This window comes from Narcine bancroftii, chromosome 13, assembly GCF_036971445.1.
Source record: "Narcine bancroftii isolate sNarBan1 chromosome 13, sNarBan1.hap1, whole genome shotgun sequence".
In the NCBI taxonomy this organism is placed as follows: Eukaryota; Metazoa; Chordata; class Chondrichthyes; order Torpediniformes; family Narcinidae; genus Narcine; species Narcine bancroftii.
In genome coordinates this window covers 42,608,806-42,625,587 of record NC_091481.1, presented here as the reverse complement: position 1 = coordinate 42,625,587, position 16,782 = coordinate 42,608,806, and the positions used below count along the sequence as shown (strand labels likewise).

Below are 16,782 nucleotides of genomic sequence, written 5' to 3'. Positions count from 1 at the left end.
CAGCCAATCAGTTCCTTTGTCCTGGGGTGACTAGAGAGTGTGTTGGGTACCTGGAATTCATTGCTGGGAGTGATGGTGGAGGCTGGTACAACAGGGACATTTCAAAGGTTCTTAGATAGGCACGTGGATGAGGGAGGGAAGGATTAAATAATTGTAGAGTAGATGGTCAGCACGATCTTGTAGGCTGAAAGGCTTGTTCTAAGCTACATTTTATATAATTTCAACTTTTTTCACAGATCCACTTCTACACCAAGTATTTACCGTGAGATTTTTGGGCTCCATCAAAACAGGAACAGACCAGGACAATGAAGTCATCTATGAAGCGATGAGGCAGGTCTTGGCCGCAAGAGCCATCCATAACGTCTTCCGGATGTCTGAGTTTCAAATGGTGGTCAGCTCCAGGATGCTGAGGCAAGTCTGGCTGTCGGCTTCACACCCATCACTTCTACTTGTCCAGGAAGTAGCCGGCTGATGTGTCATCATTTTGTGCAAAGCATAATACGAAGGGGGGAGGTCCATGGGCTGTCAGGTCGCCGAATGATCCCCAATTCCTCCATTCTTTGAACTCCTCCTTTGCTGTGCAGAGCTCGTCTGGGGGGAGTCTGCGGGCTCTGGCATGGAGTGGTGGACCCCAGGTCGGTAAATGATACTGTTTGGGCGTGGTTGCCATGAACTATAGGCTAGCACTGATGGGTAGTCTGCCAGGATCTTGGAGAACTCATCCCCGAGAGTGTGACCAAGTTCAAGTGTGGGGCAAGGAGCTTGGCTTAACCTAGAGAGAACGTCTGGAACGTTTTGGCGTGAACCAGTCGTTTTCCCTGTAGGTCCACCAGCAGTCTGTTGTCTCGCAGGAAGTCTGGTGGCCAGTGTGAAATCCCACGTGAGACAGCTGGTACCAAATTGCAGCTGGACTGTGAGGGTGCCGCAGATGTTTATTATGCTGCTATTTGCAGCCCTCGGGGTAGGTTGTTCTTTCCCATTGCTCGTGTCATGCCCCGTCGGGGAAATGACACTGATTTCTGCTCCGGTGTCAACCAAGAGGCGGCATCCGAACTGTCTGTCCCAGACATAGAGGAAGTGGCCCTGGCATTTCCCAGAAATATGCAGGGTGGGCGACAATGGCGGGCTTCTGTGCCCCATCTCTGGTGGTAGAAACACCACTGCTCGAGAGTGTACTGCTGTTGGAGGCGGACGAGGTTGCGGCTGGTTGTGTTTCCTGATAACTTGTGCAATGAGCAACGTGGTTTCTTTCGTGGCTCTCCACAGCATGTCTGCTTGAGCTGCCATCTTAAAAAGGGGTCACTAAAGTGTGCGTCAGCTAGCAGTAGGTAAATGTCTTCTGGTAGATGTTCCAGGAATGCCTGATGTTGGGAGAGTGGCCTTTGGCTAGGACCAGCATTTAATTCGTTAATGCTGGTGGGCGTCTGCCCCCTAGGTCATCCAGGTGGAGCAAGCGGGCACCCCCTTCACTGCATGAGAGCTGTTCTTATGAGGTTTTCTTTGAACGCTGTGTACTTGCCCTCTTCTGGAGGCATCTGTATAAAATCCGCAACCTGGTTCACCACTTCCTCATCGAGGGAGCTGACTACATCGTAGTAGTGTGTGGAATCAGAGGTTACTTGCCAGTTGTTGAACTCTGTTTCTGCCTCGTCGAACCATACGCATGGTTATGACATCCAGAGAGTCAGCAGCTTCAGTGAGACTGCATGCAATGATGAAGCGTTGGTCTTCTTTGGTCTGAATATTGTTCGGACCTTAGGGGTCACCATTTGTTGCGATGCTCAGTTGGACCTGTAATCCAAACTGGTTTAATCAGCATTCATTCGACCAGCTTGTATGCTCTCGCCGGAAGTGACGTCACCCGCTCATACAAAACAATTTTGGAGTGTGCACGGGTTTTGCTCCGCGATAACATGGAGCGGGAAAGCCTGGCGCCTTTATGAGAGCGAAACTCCTTAGCCATCTGCAGCCGCTGTTCTCGCCGTTTTGGCCACGTACTTAGTGGGCCACCACAAATATATAATTCCAAATAACCCTTTCTGAGAAGGATTCAATTGTAAAATATTATCAACTAAATCTGGTGGATGTACAAATGGAAAATCCAGAAATATGGTATTTTAGAAGTTTCTAATCTATACATAGCAAAAAAAAAGAGAATTTAGTAAATAATATTTACTTGGCAGTTGTTCAAAAGACATTAAACAGCCTTCCTTAATTTTCCAAATAGAAAAAGATTGATCAATTATTGATGGTTGAAAAAAGTCATTATGAGAGAGAGCACCAGATAAGTCAGTTTTTTAAATTAAATAAATTTCACTTTTTAAACTTTAATGTAAACATCTTTTGAGTCAAAATCGCACATCATTTAAGCAAGAGGACGGTGATCCACATCTCTGGTCTTCACCCTCCCACAGCTCAGCTGGGCAGAGTCTCAGGTCGAAGAGCTTCCACTCATGAGCTGTCACTCGGTAACGCCCAGAAGGACCTTGCTAGGGCTCTTCTTGGGTAGGTGTCGGCTTCTTCAGGAACATGGCTGTGTCGTTAGCCTTGTTTGCTTGTTCTTTTCTTCATAAATGTCTTTATCTGCTGCAAACACTGCAGGAGCATCCCTCCCTATCAGTGAAAAGTGTTCAGTGTTTGGTTCATCTCTTCACCACTCTTCAGCAAGCTGTTAAGGTCTCCATAAAATGTGAACAGTGAACCCCTTCTGCACATGTTCTTCTCCTTCTGCACTTTACTTTCCCATTCAGTTCTTCATTCTTGTCCACTCTTCATTTGTTAGTTCTTCAGGAACCACCTCTAGTAGTTCCTCAATGTCCTCATCTATGTCTTGGTTGTTGTTTGCCATGTTGACAACACACCGAGTATTCCTCTCAATCACATCATCTTTATTAGATAAAGTCAGACACATTCCACATCACAATTTTTCCCATATGTCGTTAATACACAGTCTGGTCACATCATCATAGGCCCGAGAAAGATAATTTAAATGGGGGAAATGTTGCATTCACTAGTTCCAGAACCGCATCAGTGTCAGCTGCACCGAGTCCCCACTGACCCAGATCCACACCAGCAGCTGCACAGAGTCCCCACAGTTCAAGGTCTTCACCAGCAGCTGCACCGAGTCCCCACAGTCCAAGGTCTACACCAGTAGCTGCACCAAGTCCCCACTGACCCAGGTCCAACCAACAGCTGCACCGAGTCCCCACTGACCCAGGTCCACACCAGGAGCTGCACTGAATCCCCACTGACCCAGGTTCACATCAGGAGCTGCACTGAATCCCCACTGACCCAGTTCCACACCAGCAGCTGCACCGAGTCCTCACTGGTCCAGGTCTACTCCAGGAGCTGCACCGAGTCCTCACTGGTCCAGGTCTACACCAGGAGCTGGACCATCCCCACTGTCCCAGGTCCACACCAGCAGCTTCAGCATCACCTCCATTTTTTAAAGAAATGTTTCTTCACATGGCCATAATGTTTGGGACCCTGAATGGTGCTGAGTGAGGAGGTGGGATGAATGAATGAGTGTGTAATGGAGGGAGTGGTCATTGATGAAAGCGGAGAAGATGAATTTGGTGTTTACATTGTCAGTGGCGGGTTTTGCGGATTCTGTGTTGGATGTGTGGTGACCTTGTGACCTCTGGGGATGGATGGGCCAGGGCGGAACATGGAGGAGTTGTGAGTAAGGTTCCTGTTGCTGATACTGTAGGGGATGGAATGTTGTTTGAAGGGGAAGGACGTTTCAGAGTTCAGATTATTGTCAGAGAACATAAATGATCCCTTTTCCTGTGGGTGCGGCAGAATTGGGAACATAGGAACATAGGAAGTAGGAACAGGAGTAGGCCAAAAATGGCCCATCGAGCCTGCTCCGCCATTCAATACGATCATGGCTGATCTAATTTATAACCTAACTCCATCTACCTGCCTTCTCCCCATATCCCCTAATTCCTCTATCATGTAAAAATTTATCTAACTGAATTTTAAATATGTTTAATGAAGCAGCCTCAACCACTTTCCTGGATAGAGAATTGCAAACATTCACTACTCTTTGGGAAAAACTATTTTTCCTCATCTCTGTCCTAAATCTACTCCCCCGAATCTTCAGACTGTGTCCTCTCGTTTTAGTTTCCCCGGCCAGCTCAAAAAACCTTCCTACATCTATCCTATCCATACCCTTCATAATCCTATATGTTTCTATAAGATCTCCTCTCATTCTTCTGAACTCGAGCGAATACAATCCTAGATGATTTAATCTTTCATCATAAGTCAACCCCTTCATCCCAGGGATCAACCTAATAAACCTCCTCTGGACTGTCTCAAAGCCAGTATATCCTTCCTCAAATATGGAGACCAGAACTGGACACAGTACTCCAGGTGCTATCTCACCAGTACCTTATACCGTTGCAACATTACCTCCCTACTCCTGAATTCAATTCCTCTAGCGATGAAGGCCAACATTCCATTTGCCATCTTAATAACCTGCTGCACCTGCAAATAACATAGAAACATAGAAGATAGGAGCAGGAGTAGGTCATTCGACCCTTCGAGCCTGCTCCGCCATTCAATGAGATCATGGCTGATCTTACAGTTCAGTACCCCGTCCCCGCCTTCTCTCCGTAACCCCTAATTCCCTTATACTGAAGAAATAGATCTAATTCCCTCTTGAACCTGCCTCTACTGCTCTCTGTGGCAATGAATTCCACAGATTCACCACCCTCTGGGTAAAGAAATTCCTCCTCATCTCGGTTCTAAATGGTTTTCTTATTATCTTCGAACCATGGCCCCAGGTTCTGGACTCCCCCACCATTGGAAATATCCCTTCCGCATTCATTCTGTCCAGTCCTGCCAGAATTTTATATGTCTCTATGAGATTCCCCTCTCAATCTTCTAAACTCCAGTGAGTACAATCCCTAATTGCGCAATCTTTCCTCATAAGTCATTCCTGCCATTCCAGGTATCAGCCTGGTGAATCGCCTCTGCACTCCCTCCATTGCAAGAACATCCTTCCTTAGATAAGGTGACCAAAACTGCACACAATACTCCAGGTGGGGTCTCACCAAGGCTCTGTACAGCTGCAGAAAGGTATCCTTGTTCCTATACTCAAACCCTCTTTATATGAAGGCCAACATACCATTTACCTTTTTAACCGCCTGCTGTACCTGCATGCTCGCCTTCAGAGACTGGTGCACAAGAACCCCTAGGTCTCTCTGCACTTCCCCATCTCCCAATCTATTGCCATTCAAATAGTAATCTGCCCTCCGGTTTGTATTACCAAAGTGGATATCCTCACATTGATCCACATTGTAGTGCATTTGCCATGTACCTGCCCAGTCCCCCAATTTATCCAAATCACACTGGAGCTTCCTGACCCCCTCTTCAGTGCACACAACCCCTCCCAGCTTAATGTCGTCTGCAAATTTGGAGATATTACATCCAATCCCCTCATCTAGATCATTAATGTAAATTGTGAACAGCTGGGGTCCCAGTACAGATCCCTGTGGCACCCCACTGGTTACCGCCTGCCACTCAGAAAACAAGCCGTTTATCCCAACTCTCTGTCTTCTATCTGCCAGCCAGTTCTCAATCCACATCAATACCTTCCCCCCAAACCCATGAGCCCTGATTTTGTAAGCCAGTTGTTTATATGGGACCTTATCGAAGGCCTTTTGGAAATCCAGGTAAACCACATCCACTGGCTCTCCCCCATCTATTTTACCTGTCACCATCTCAAAGAATTCCAATAGATTTGTCAAGCACGATTTACCTTTTGTAAATCCATGTTGACTCTGTCCGATCCCTTCTCTGCTAGTCATATGCTCCGCTATTACATCCTTAATAATGGATTCCATCATTTTGCCCACTGCTGATGTAAGGCTCACCAGCCTATAATTCCCCGCTTTTTCTCTACCCCTCTTTTTAAACAGTGGGGTAACATTAAATACCCTCCAATCCATGTGTACTGATGCTGAGTCTATTGAGTTCTGGAAAATAGTTCTTAAAGCATCTGCTATCTGAATGTCCACTTTTAAAAATTTTTAAAAAATTTTTCACACTATAAACCATACTGACCAAAATACATACATTTTTCTTTTGTCATTTTCTCCCCTTTCCCCCCTCCCTTCCCTCCCTCCCTCACTCCCCATTCCCATTTATTCAAAGTTCAATCTATAAGATACATTAAACCCATTAAACAATGTCATCACTTAATAAAATAAACAAGAAATTTTTATCTTTTACTTTTACATACTGAGTCAGTTCATTTCGTTGTCTTCTCCTTCTGTCATTTTAGGTGGTGGAGGTCCGTGGTAGGATTTCTCTATTGTATTTCATGTATGGTTCCCATATTTGTTTGAATATTGTGATGTTATTTCTTAAATTATATGTTATTTTTTCTAATGGAATACATTTATTTATTTCTATATACCATTGTTGTATTCGCAAGTTGTCTTCTAATTTCCAGGTTGACATATACATTTTTTTGCTACAGCTAGGGCTATCATAACAAATCTTTTTTGTGCTCCATCCAAATTGAGTCCAAATTCTTTATTTCTTATATTACTTAGAAGGAAGATCTCTGGGTTTTTTGGTATATTGCTTTTTGAGATTTTATTTAATATCTGGTTTAGATCTTCCCAAATTTTTTCACTTTCTCACATGCCCAAATTGCATGTATTGTTGTTCCCCTTTCCTTTTTACAGCAAAAACATCTGTCTGATACTGTTGGGTCCCACTTTTGGGGTGTGATGTATAGCCTGTGTAACTAATTATATTGTATCATGCGTAACCTCATGTTTATTGTATTTCTCATAGCTTTTCCCATGTTTCATTCTTTATCTTTATGTTTAGATCTTGTTCCCACTTTTGTTTAGGTTTACAGTTTGTTTCCTCGTTCTCCTTTTCTTGCAGTTTGATGTACATGTTTGTTATAATTTTTTTAATTATCATTGTGTCTGTAATCACATATTCAAAATTGCTTCTTTCTGGTAACCTCAGACTGTTTCCCAATTTGTCCTTCATTTGTTCAAAAGATAATAATTTAATTCCCGAAAAATAATTTTCTATTCTTTTGATACCTTTTCTCTCCCATTCTCTGAAGGAAAGGTTATTTATTGTGAAAGGGATTAGTTGATTTTGTGTCAATATTAATTTTGGTAGTTGATAATTTATTTTATTCCTTTCTATGTGAATCTTCTTCCAAATGTTGAGCAGATGGTGCAATACTGGTGAATTCCTACGTTGCACCAATTTTTCATCCCACTTATATAGTTTATGTTCATGTACCTTCTCCCCTATTTTATCTAGCTCTAATCTGGTCCAATCTGGTTTTTCCCTTGTTTGATAAAAATCTGATGAGTATCTTAATTGTGCTGCTCTATAATAATTCTTAAAGTTTGGTAGTTGTAAGCCTCCTTGTTTGTACCATTCTGTTAATTTATCTAGTGCTATCCTCGGTTTCCCCCCTTTCCATAAGAATTTCCTTATTATTTTCTTTAGCTCCTTGAAGAATTTCTCTGTTAGGTGAATTGGTAATTATTGAAATAGGTATTGTATCCTTGGGAAGATGTTCATTTTAATACAGTTTATCCTTCCTATCAGTGTTAGTGGTAAGTCTTTCCAGTGCTCTAAGTCGTCTTGTAATTTTTTAATTAAAGGCTGATAATTTAGTTTATATAGATGGCCGAGATTATTATTTAGTTGTATACCTAGGTATCGAATTGCTTGTGTTTGCCATCTAAATGGTGATTCTTTCTTAAACTTTGTGAAATCCGCATTATTCATTGGCATTGCTTCACTTTTATTTGCGTTGATTTTGTATCCTGATATTTCTCCATATTCCCTCAATTTCTTATGTAATTCTTTTATTGATATTTCTGGTTCTGTTAAGTATATTATGATGTCATCTGCAAATAGACTGATTTTATATTCTTTCTCTTTTATTTTTATCCCTCTTATTTTATTTTCTGTTCTTATCAGTTCTGCTAGTGGTTCTATAACTAACGCGAACAGTGAGGGAGATAGTGGACATCCCTGCCTTGTTGATCTGCTTAATTTAAATTGGTTTGATATATATCCATTTACTGTCACTTTCGCCAATGGTCCCTTATATAATGCTTTAATTCAATTAATATATTTCTCTGGTAGGTTGAATTTTTGTAGTACTTTAAATAAATAATTCCATTCTACTCTGTCAAAGGCTTTCTCTGCGTCTAAAGCAACCGCTATTCTTGGAGTTTTGTTTCCTTGTACTGCATGGATTAAGTTAATGAATTTACAGATATTGACCGTTGTTCGTCTTTTTTTAATAAATCCAGTTTGGTCTAGTTTTACTATTTTTGGTACACAGTCGACCAATCTGTTTGCTAATAGTTTAGCTATTATCTTATAATCTGTGTAATGTAGAGATAATGGTCTATACGATGCTGGTGTTAGTGGATCTTTCCCCGTCTTTGGTATTACTGTAATTATTGCTGTTTTGCATGAATCTGGTATATTTTGTGTTTTTTCAATCTGGTTCATTACTTCCAGGAGAGGAGGAATTAATAAGTCTTTAAATGTTTTATAGAATTCTATTGGGAGTCCAACCTCTCCTGGTGTTTTATTGTTCGGTAATTTTTTAATATCTCCTGTATTTCTTCTATTTCAAATGGTTTTATTAATTTATTTTTGCTCCTCTGTTTGCAATTTCGGTAGTTCAATTTTAGTTAGAAATTCATCTATTTTGTCTTCTTTCTCTTCGTTTTCAGTTTGATATAGTTGTTCGTAGAATTCCCTGAAGTTTTCGTTGATCTCCGTTGGGTTATATGTAATTTGTTTGTCCTTTTTCCTTGATGCCAATACTGTTCTTTTAGTTTGTTCTGTCTTAAGCTGCCATGCTAGTATTTTGTGTGTTTTTTTCTCCTAGCTCATAATACTTCTGTTTTGTCTTCATTATGTTCTTCTCCACCTTGTATGTTTGTAGTGTTTCATATTTTATTTTCTTGTCTGTCAATTCTCTTCTTTTAGTTATATCTTCCTTTATTGCTAATTCTTTTTCTGTATTTGTTATTTCCCTTTCCAACTGTTCTATTTCCCGATTGTAGTCCTTCTTCATCTTAGTTACATAACTTATTATTGCCCTCTGATGAAGGCTTTCATTGCGTCCCATTGTATAAATTTATTTTTCACTGATTCCGTATTTATTTCAAAGTACATTTTAATTTTTCGCTCAATTAATTCTCTAAAATCCTGTCTTTTAAGTAGCATGGAGTTTAATCTCCATCTATACATTCTTGGTGGGATGTCCTCCAGCTCTATTGCCAATAACAGGGGTGAGTGATCCGATAACAATCTAGCTTTATATTCCGTTTTCTTAACTCTTCCTTGAATGTGGGCTGATAACAGGAATAGGTCTATCCTTGAGTATGTTTTATGTCTACCCGAATAATATGAATATTTCTTTTCCTTTGGGTGTTGTTTCCTCCATATATCCAAAAGTTGCATTTCTTGCATCGATTTAATCATAAATTTGGTTACTTTGTTCTTTCTGTTAGTCTTTTTTCCAGTTTTATCCATCTTTGAGGTTAAAATCCCCTCCTATTAGTATATTCCCTTGCGTGTCTGCAATCTTCAAAAACATATCTTGCATAAATTTTTGATCTTCTTCATTAGGTGCGTATACATTGAGTAAATTCCAAAATTCTGAATATATCTGACATTTTATCATTACATACCTCCCTGCTGGATCTATTATTTCCTCTTCTATTTTGATTGGTACATTTTTATTGATTAATATAGCTACTCCTCTGGCTTTTGAATTATATGATGCTGCTGTTACATGTCCTATCCAATCTCTCTTTAATTTCTTGTGTTCCACTTCAGTTAAATGTGTTTCTTGCACGAATGCTATATCAATTTTTTCTTTCTTCAGTAAATTTAACAGCTTCTTCCTTTTGATTTGGTTATGTATTCCATTAATATTTAAAGTCATATAGTTCAACATGGCCATTTCATACTTTGTTTATCTTTCCGTTTCCTTATCACCACCTTCCCTTCTTATCCATTTCTGCTTTCTTTTTTTGAACGCATTGTAAGACAACATTTCTAAAACATAAAATATTTCCACTATTGAATGTCCACTTCTTTAAATACCCTAGGATGTAGATTATTAGGCCCTTGGGATTTATCGGCCTTCAATCCCTTCAATTGCCCCAAGATCATGTCCTTAGAGATACTGATTTCTTTCAGTTCCTCCCTTGCATTAGTCTCTATGTTTCCCAACATCCTTGGGAGGTTATTTGTATCCTCTCTTGTGAAAACAGAACTAAAGTAAGAATTTAATTGGTCTGCCATTTCCTTATTCCCCATTATATATTCCCCTGATTCTGACTGCAAGGGACCAACTCTGGATTTCACCAATCTTTTCCTCTTGACATATCTATAAAAGCTTTTGCAGCTGGTTTTTATATTTGCTGCAAGCTTACTTTCGTAATTTATTTTTGCCCTCTTGATTAATCCCTTTGTCTTCCTTTGCTGCATCTTGAACTGTTCCCAGTCTTCGGATTTGGTACTTTTTTTGGCCAATTGATATGCTCTCTCTTTGGACCTAATGCTGTCTCTAATTTCCCTTGTTATCTACCGTTGAGTCACCTTTTTTGGTTTATTTTTATGCCAAACGATTTCTGCAATTCTTCCATTAGATCTGTGAATGCTTTCCATTGTCTATCCACTGTCAACCCCCCTCTTAAATACCACCCAATCAATCTTACTCAACTCCCGTCTCATACCATCATAATTCCCTTTATTTAAATTCAGGACCTTAGTCTCAGTTTTAATTTCTTCACTCTCCATGTCGAGTGAGAATTCGATCATATTGTGATCGCTCCTACCCAAAGTGCCTCGTACAACAATATTGTTGATTAGCCCCTTTTCATTGCATAATACCCAGTCTAAAATGGCCTGCTCCCGAGTTGGTTCCTCGACATTGGTCTAGATAACCGCCCCGTAAATATTCAAGGAATTCCTCCTCCTCAGTATTTTTACTAATTTGGCTAGTCCAATCTATATGTAAATTAAAGTCTCCCATGATGACAGCTGTTCCCTTATTGCATGCTTCTCTAATTTCTCTTTTAATGCCTTCCCTCACCTCTACACTACTATTTGGAGGCCTATATACAAGTTAATATCCTTCCTGTCAATCGTGTCGGTCCCTTCTCTCACCATCAATGCTACCCCACCCCCTTTTCTTTCTTGCCGATCCCTCCTAAATATCGTATACCCCGGGATGTTAAGTTCCCAGGCTTGCCCACCTTGCAGCCATGTTTCTGTAATCCCAATCAAATCGTATTTGTTTGTCTCAATTTCCACAGCCAATTCATCTACCTTGTTCCAAATGCTTCTTGCATTAAGATACAAAGCGTTCAGATTTGCTTTTTTCACTCTCCTTGCTCTTTCTGATTTTTTACTTTCGGTTACTGCTGCACCTGGGGAAAATGTTGGCTGATTGTGCACGTATGAATAAACCAACTGACATTTCTTTATTTGTTTACATCCTGGATGATTTCGTATAGAAGACCTCATCCTGGGAGCAGGTGGGATGGAGAGGGAGGGATTGAAAGAAAGGAATGGAATCCTTACAGGGGACAGGGTGGGAAAAGGTGAACGGGGGAGTTGGGAGAAGATGTCTGTTGAGAGTTTGTTTTTCTCCTGAGATGGAGACAGGGAGATTGAGGAAAGGGAGAGTGTTGCTAGAGACAGACGAAGTGAATGTGAGGTCGGGGTGCAAGTTGGCAGCCAAGTGGCTGAAGTTTGTGAGCTCATCATGAGTACATGAGGCAGCACCAGAGTCGTTGTCGCTGTTGCAAAGGAAGAGTTGAGGGGTTTGCCTGTGGGCTTGTAGCAGGGATTGCTCCATGAGGCCAACAAAAAGGCAGGTATCGCCAGGGCCCATTTGGGTTCCCATGGCTGCCCCTTAACCTGGAGAAAGTGGGATGAGTTAAGGGAGAAATTATTGAGGGTGAGGTCAAGTTCTGCCACCCGAAGGGGATGGAAGAAACAAAGGGGTTTGAGGCCTTCAGTATGGGTTATAGAGAATGAGGGTTCATGGTGAAGATAAGGCAGAGGAGTTCAGGAACTGGAAATTGTTGAAGCAATGGTGGTCGTGTGAGGTATCCCAGATGTAGGTGGACAGGAACTGGACGAGGGTGGGGAGACAAAACAGAGTCAAGGTAGGATGAGACCAGTTTGGTGGGGCAGGAGCACACGGATGTGATGGGTCTGCTGGGACCATTGGGTTTGTGGATCTTGGGAAGGAGGAGGAACTAGGCGGTGAGGGGGTCAGGAAACAATCAGGTTGGGGCATTGGAATGGAGATGTGTGGAAGTGATGACGTCAGTTTGTGAGACGGTGGCTTTATGCCGTCTGGTGGAGTCCTGTTCAAGAAGAGGTGTCTAAGAGCTGTCATCCGTCTTTCACGAGGCAGAAGCCAGTGTGTCGGACCACACAGGGCCACCCTTGTCCGCTGGTTTGTTCATGTGGTGAGTGTTGGTGCACAGAGAGTGGAGGGCAGAGTGTCCTGAGGGGGTGAGATGACTTTGGCAAGGCCGAGGAAAGTTGACTTACTGTTGACTAAATACTATAATTGTCCTTTGTGGATAACGCATGCTGGATTTGAAAGTTTTTTTACTAGATTTTTATTATATTTTTCTCAAATTTTATGAAAGATGTAGAAAAGAAAGCCATTTGAAATGTACTGTTTTGTGGAGAATGAACAAAATTCATTGAATATTTGAATTGCAAATATGAGAAAAAATGAATGCCAAACACAATTTTCTGTCCGTTGATAAATCATTATATTTATTACAGGTTTATTGATTCACAAACTCAGAACACAAAAAGAAGTGTAAGTAACAATATCCTGTTGTTTTCCTTCCAATTATTGCAGTTCGAATGTTTTCACTGAGTTCAGAATAGATTTTACAAAGCTATTGGACAGTTTTCAAATTGCTGATTTTTGAAAGCCTTTTTCAGTGCGAGCTCTAACAGTGACTGGGGTTGGATGGTACCAGGCGCTGAGGGTGGGGTGTGCTCTACGTGACAAGGCTGCGAGGGGTGCCCTGCAATAGTCTGGTTCATCTTTGCCTCTGTTCTGCAGTTTCTCCTCAGTGAGGTATCTCTGTCTGCCACCCATCAGGACAACAAGAGGTTAATTGGTTTTGTGGTGCGAGTTCCTGACTCTTACCCTCAGAGCGACACTGCATTGAACTGCTGCATCTTTGAAACCAATAATGATGGAAATGAGGTAACTTGACTTCTGAGACTGAGACCCCTTGTTCCCCAGTGAGAACAGGACTAACCGTCACCCCCCAGGAACAGCCTGTCACTTATTTTCACCACTGCGTCACTCCCTCCCGATCTCCAGGACCTCCAATTCCCTTTCTGTTCAAAGTCCCTCATCTTCAGATTCAGTGTCTGAGCACCATTTTCCCCATGGGAAATTTTCCAGCCCCACGTGTTGGGGTCTATCCCGCTACTGGCTCTCCAGTGGAAGGAACAATTCCTATTGAATCAGTCAGATCACCTTGTGCTTCTAACCCTGGACTAATCTTCTTAGACATCTCCTCACACCCCAGGAACTTAAGCTGCACTGTTCTCCGGGTGGGATCTGATCACCACATGGTGGGGTTTCAGTGCAATCTCGTAGCAATGCACTCCAGATCTCATATAGTCTCATGTCTTGTATCAGCACATCCTGGAACTGTTTAGTCACAGACAGGTGTATAGGCTCCTCGCTTCAGGTGATGAACGGGGATCTGTGTATGTCTCTGCATGGCAGTTGCCTCCGTCTGCCCTCAGTCGCAGAGCCAGTGAGAGCAAATCGGCAAAAGGAGACAGAGGTCGGATCCTCACTGTGGGCTTGTCAGGGCACCCGTCCCTGATGTAGATTCAAAGATGCCGCTTATCCACCAGCTAACGGTTAAAGCCCTTACCAGTAGGCTGGCTGCCCTACCCGTGAGCTGGCCACCCTACTAGTGGGCTGGCTGCCCCACCAGTGGGCTGGCCACCCTACCAGTGTGGTGGCTGATCCACCACCTCAACTGTTAAAGCCCCTACCAGTGGGCTGGCCGCCCTACCAGTGGGCTGGCCGCCCTACCAGTGGGCTGGCCGCCCTACCAGTGGGCTGGCCGCCCTACCAGTGGGCTGGCCGCCCTACCAGTGGGCTGGCCGCCCTACCAGTGGGCTGGCCGCCCTACCAGTGGGCTGGCCGCCCTACCAGTGGGCTGGCCGCCCTACCAGTGGGCTGGCCGCCCTACCAGTGGGCTGGCCGCCCTACCAGTGGGCTGGCCGCCCTACCAGTGGGCTGGCCGCCCTACCAGTGGGCTGGCCGCCCTACCAGTGGGCTGGCCGCCCTACCAGTGGGCTGGCCGCCCTACCAGTGGGCTGGCCGCCCTACCAGTGGGCTGGTTGCCCCACCAGTGGGCTGGCACTGGCTGTTCTGCCTGACGTATTCTCTTTGTCTGACAGATCTGCTCCGTAATAGATTTCGGAAGGAAAATTACTGAGGCTGCCAAGGTGAGTGTTCAACTGGCTTTAATAAATGCTGCAGGCTGTAATGCAAGAGAATCTTAAACTCGGATTTGGGTGCTGGCAGCTTGTGACACTCAATGTCTTCTACCCATTTGGTGTTAGTTCTTGCTCGTGCATATATGGATAATTTGAAATAGGGATCTGTTTTTACCTTCAAAGGAATTGTTTCAGAGGTGAGATAAATGAATGGCCAGATATCTTCAGTGAGCCTTGCTGTTTGTGTGTGTGCTGGCCTTTCCTGGAAGATTGGATGGTCAGGAAATATCCGGGATTGGGATGGTCAGGAAATGGATCTGAATTGGGGCAGGCCGATTTCAACGTTGAAACTGCGAGAATACATTGCAAAGGTCATGGCTGATCTGAACTCCCAAGAGTTTTTGTAAAGGGTTAGCAGGGCTGTGGAGATAATCTGTGTGGAGCCAGAGAAGAGAAGTGGGCTCTCTCTGTATTGAGATGGGGTTGGACTTTGCCATTGGAGAATTCCAGGAGGGACAGACAGGCCGATACATTCAGCAGGATTCATGGACCATACGTAGGCATTATTGTATTTAGATTGGCATTGTGGTCAACACTGACACGTAGGCCTAAGGGTCTGTTCCTGTGCTGGACCATTCTGTGGTACTGTGGGTGGCTGGCATATTTCCAAGCCTTTGGCCTCAGGTGACTGGGGAGCATGTTGAAGGGGATCATGGGGACAAGGCTGGTAATTGCAGGCCAGTGAATCTATTAAAGCAAAATATCAAAGGACAGAATTGATCTGCACTGGAAAGGCAGGGGCTCATCATGGAGAATATCCAAACGATTTGATCAGGGGAGATGCTGCCTGCCTCAGTTCTTCCCTTTCCTACCCTTCATGCTCTGCTCCAATCGTCGGGGTGGAGTGAGCTTTCCTCTCACTTCTCAAACTAAAGCAAAATCTTGCAGCTCTGGGAGTGTGGAGTGAACCAAAATGCTAGAGTTACAGGGAAATGTGAGTTAATGTTTTCAGTGGATGAACTGGGAAAGGCGAGAGGGTCGGATGTGGATGGAGGAAAACCAGCAGCGAGAAATGCCTCTGTTTCTCCCACCAAGACAGGACAGTTGTTACCTACCTATGGAGGGCAAAGTGCATTCAGTTTTTTTAACATATAGCAACAATTCTGTCTTTTAGGACCCTGAAGCTTTGGCTGAGTTAATGAAATCAACAAAACTCAACACAGACGGGCAATTCTTTCTTCTCCATCAGACGGATAAAGATGAAAACGACACTTGTTTGGAATCAGAAGCCTGATGTGCCCCCTCCCCAATTAAAACCTGCAATCTTTACTTCTCTGATCTGACTTTTTCTGAACTCTACACGGGTGAAGCTGTGGGGAAACTGAATCAGTGTTTATTCATGTACTTGTAATTTGGGGTAAATTAGGGCTAAGCTACAGTCCAGCCATTCTCAACAGGGGCTCACAGCACATTTAAATTCAAACCTGGTTTTCTTTTCACCTCACGTAACATAAGTAGTTTTATGTATCAGTAGGAGAGAAGTACAGAAGAAACTAAAACTTGACTGGTTCACAGGGAAGGGGGCCAGAAACGGAAAGTAGGGTTGAGAATGGCTGATCTACACAATCCAACTTACAATTAAAAAAGGCTCAGGAACTCGTTAATATGCTTCACCGGGCAGACAGCTTTAGCTAGTAAAGGTTTGATTTTCATGACATCTCTTAACACCATCCAATGGACTGTCAAGACCATGTTTCACCAAATATGTAATAAACTTTCTTATTGCTACAATTATTTCACCAAATTTGTCAACTTGTGAGTGTGCACTAGAATTCAGACCTGCAGCATCGTGTTCAGTCAGCAGTTCCATGCATGAGTGCCTTTTGCTGGATTTTAGCCATTGATCAGTTTCTCACACATGCAGAGTAATGTTCAAACCGCACACAGCTCGATAATCATTTATTTATGTGTGTGCTGAGCGCTTAGAGAGACATCGTCATATCGGGTGGTGGGGGAGTTGGCTAGAAACTTGTTCTGGGAAACTGAACACTCTCCCTCTCTAATGTAAAACACAAAAGTGCAGACACCATGGTTTTTAAAAAAAAATTATATAAAGAATCATTAAAAAAACATACAATCCAATAAGAATAATTTTGTATAAGTATACAAAAAAACCCCCACCCCATCAGCCAGCTCTCTTAAGGAGAGCCAAATATAAATGAAAATAAAAACTGAAAGTATTTA

General features: G+C 42.9%; 1 protein-coding gene across 2 annotated transcripts in view; it reads left to right on the top strand.

Moving 5' to 3' along the window:
- The window catches only part of appl2 (adaptor protein, phosphotyrosine interaction, PH domain and leucine zipper containing 2), a 114,235-nt gene extending 98,368 nt beyond the window's left edge, over positions 1-15,867 (top strand). For both annotated transcript variants that reach the window (XM_069909350.1, XM_069909351.1), the window contains 5 exons: positions 237-411; positions 12,841-12,877; positions 13,130-13,276; positions 14,500-14,547; positions 15,713-15,867. In XM_069909350.1, coding sequence (XP_069765451.1) covers positions 237-411; positions 12,841-12,877; positions 13,130-13,276; positions 14,500-14,547; positions 15,713-15,832 — 527 coding nt within the window. In that variant the 3' untranslated portion in view covers positions 15,833-15,867. The remainder of the gene's footprint in view (positions 1-236; positions 412-12,840; positions 12,878-13,129; positions 13,277-14,499; positions 14,548-15,712) is intronic.
- Positions 15,868-16,782: the final 915 nt, after the last annotated feature.